This window comes from Amphimedon queenslandica, unplaced genomic scaffold (assembly GCF_000090795.2).
Source record: "Amphimedon queenslandica unplaced genomic scaffold, v1.1 AMPQUscaffold_13509, whole genome shotgun sequence".
Taxonomy (NCBI): domain Eukaryota; kingdom Metazoa; phylum Porifera; class Demospongiae; order Haplosclerida; family Niphatidae; genus Amphimedon; species Amphimedon queenslandica.
In genome coordinates this window covers 399913-401003 of record NW_003546255.1, presented here as the reverse complement: position 1 = coordinate 401003, position 1091 = coordinate 399913, and the positions used below count along the sequence as shown (strand labels likewise).

Here is a 1091-nt window from a genome sequence, read left to right as displayed (position 1 = left end):
CTACACCAGGAAACTCGGTGTCCTGCAGCAAATAAGAAGGAAGTCTTATCATTGGCAATACAAGACATAAAAATGTTCTCATGTTGTGTAGAAAGATTCCAATCAAATTTGAATTTTTAAAGTTCCTTGGAATTTTGGCCAAAAATCCCTGTACTATAGTAGAGAGTATTTCGTCAAAAATGACTAGGAGAGGATTCCCTATTTTTATAATTTTTTCTAATACAAATACATGTTCTTATGTTGTGTAGAAAGTTTCAGCTGATTCTGATTAAAATTGGATTTTTTTTTGCAAATTTTCAAAGTTGCTCCAAAATCAGGTAAAAGTCCCTGTACTATAGTACATGGTCTTGGGCCAAATTTTGCCAAAATTGAAAAGGAGAGAATTTTCCACTTTTATCACATTTTCTGATACATATACATGTTCTTATGTTGCGTAGAAAGATTCAGCTGATTCCGACCAAATTTGGATTTAAAAAATTTTTTTCAAGTTGCTCCAAAATCAGGTAAAAGCCCCTGTACTATAGTACACAGAATTTCACCAAAATTAAAAAGAGGGAATTCTCAATTTTTATAACTATTCTGATAGTTCTTATACATTTTACTTTACACCCTTGATAATAAGGACATTCTACAATGTACAAAGTGTGTCTAAAATAAGTATTAAAAGAAAATAACAGTGCAAGTGATTCAACAGCATTCTACTATACATACATACTGATAGTATTTACTGCCTACTATGGATACGTAGGGATATTCTTGAACGATTTGTCTTATTCTAGCAAACTCCTCTTCCATGTTCTTGGCCCATACCTCTACAATACAGTCTGTCTCGTTCCCTTTCATTCCTCCTCCTCCCACTCCGCCTACTACTCCATTCCCGTGATTCATTGCCCTGTTTTGAGCTTCTCAATCTTCTAATGGCCGTAAGGATAATTCAGCTTGAAGAGATGATCCTTGGTAGGCAATATTAAACAGTTATGGTCTCTGTTAAAAGTATGGGTGCCAAATTTTAGAGCCAGAAATGAAGGTGACTTTCAGCCACCATTTTAAATAAGCCCCCCCCCTACTACAACAATAAACTTTTTTGACCC

The 1091-nt window shown here is 34.7% G+C and overlaps 1 protein-coding gene across 1 annotated transcript in view; it reads right to left on the bottom strand.

Annotated features, from left to right (window-relative positions):
- LOC100640317 (CCR4-NOT transcription complex subunit 7-like) overlaps window positions 1-1070 on the bottom strand; it is a 7430-nt gene extending 6360 nt beyond the window's left edge. Inside the window, exon 1 of the mRNA XM_003383565.3 lies at window positions 736-1070. Within this exon, the coding sequence (XP_003383613.3) occupies window positions 736-888 (153 nt within the window). The 5' untranslated portion in view covers window positions 889-1070. The remainder of the gene's footprint in view (window positions 1-735) is intronic.
- Window positions 1071-1091: the final 21 nt, after the last annotated feature.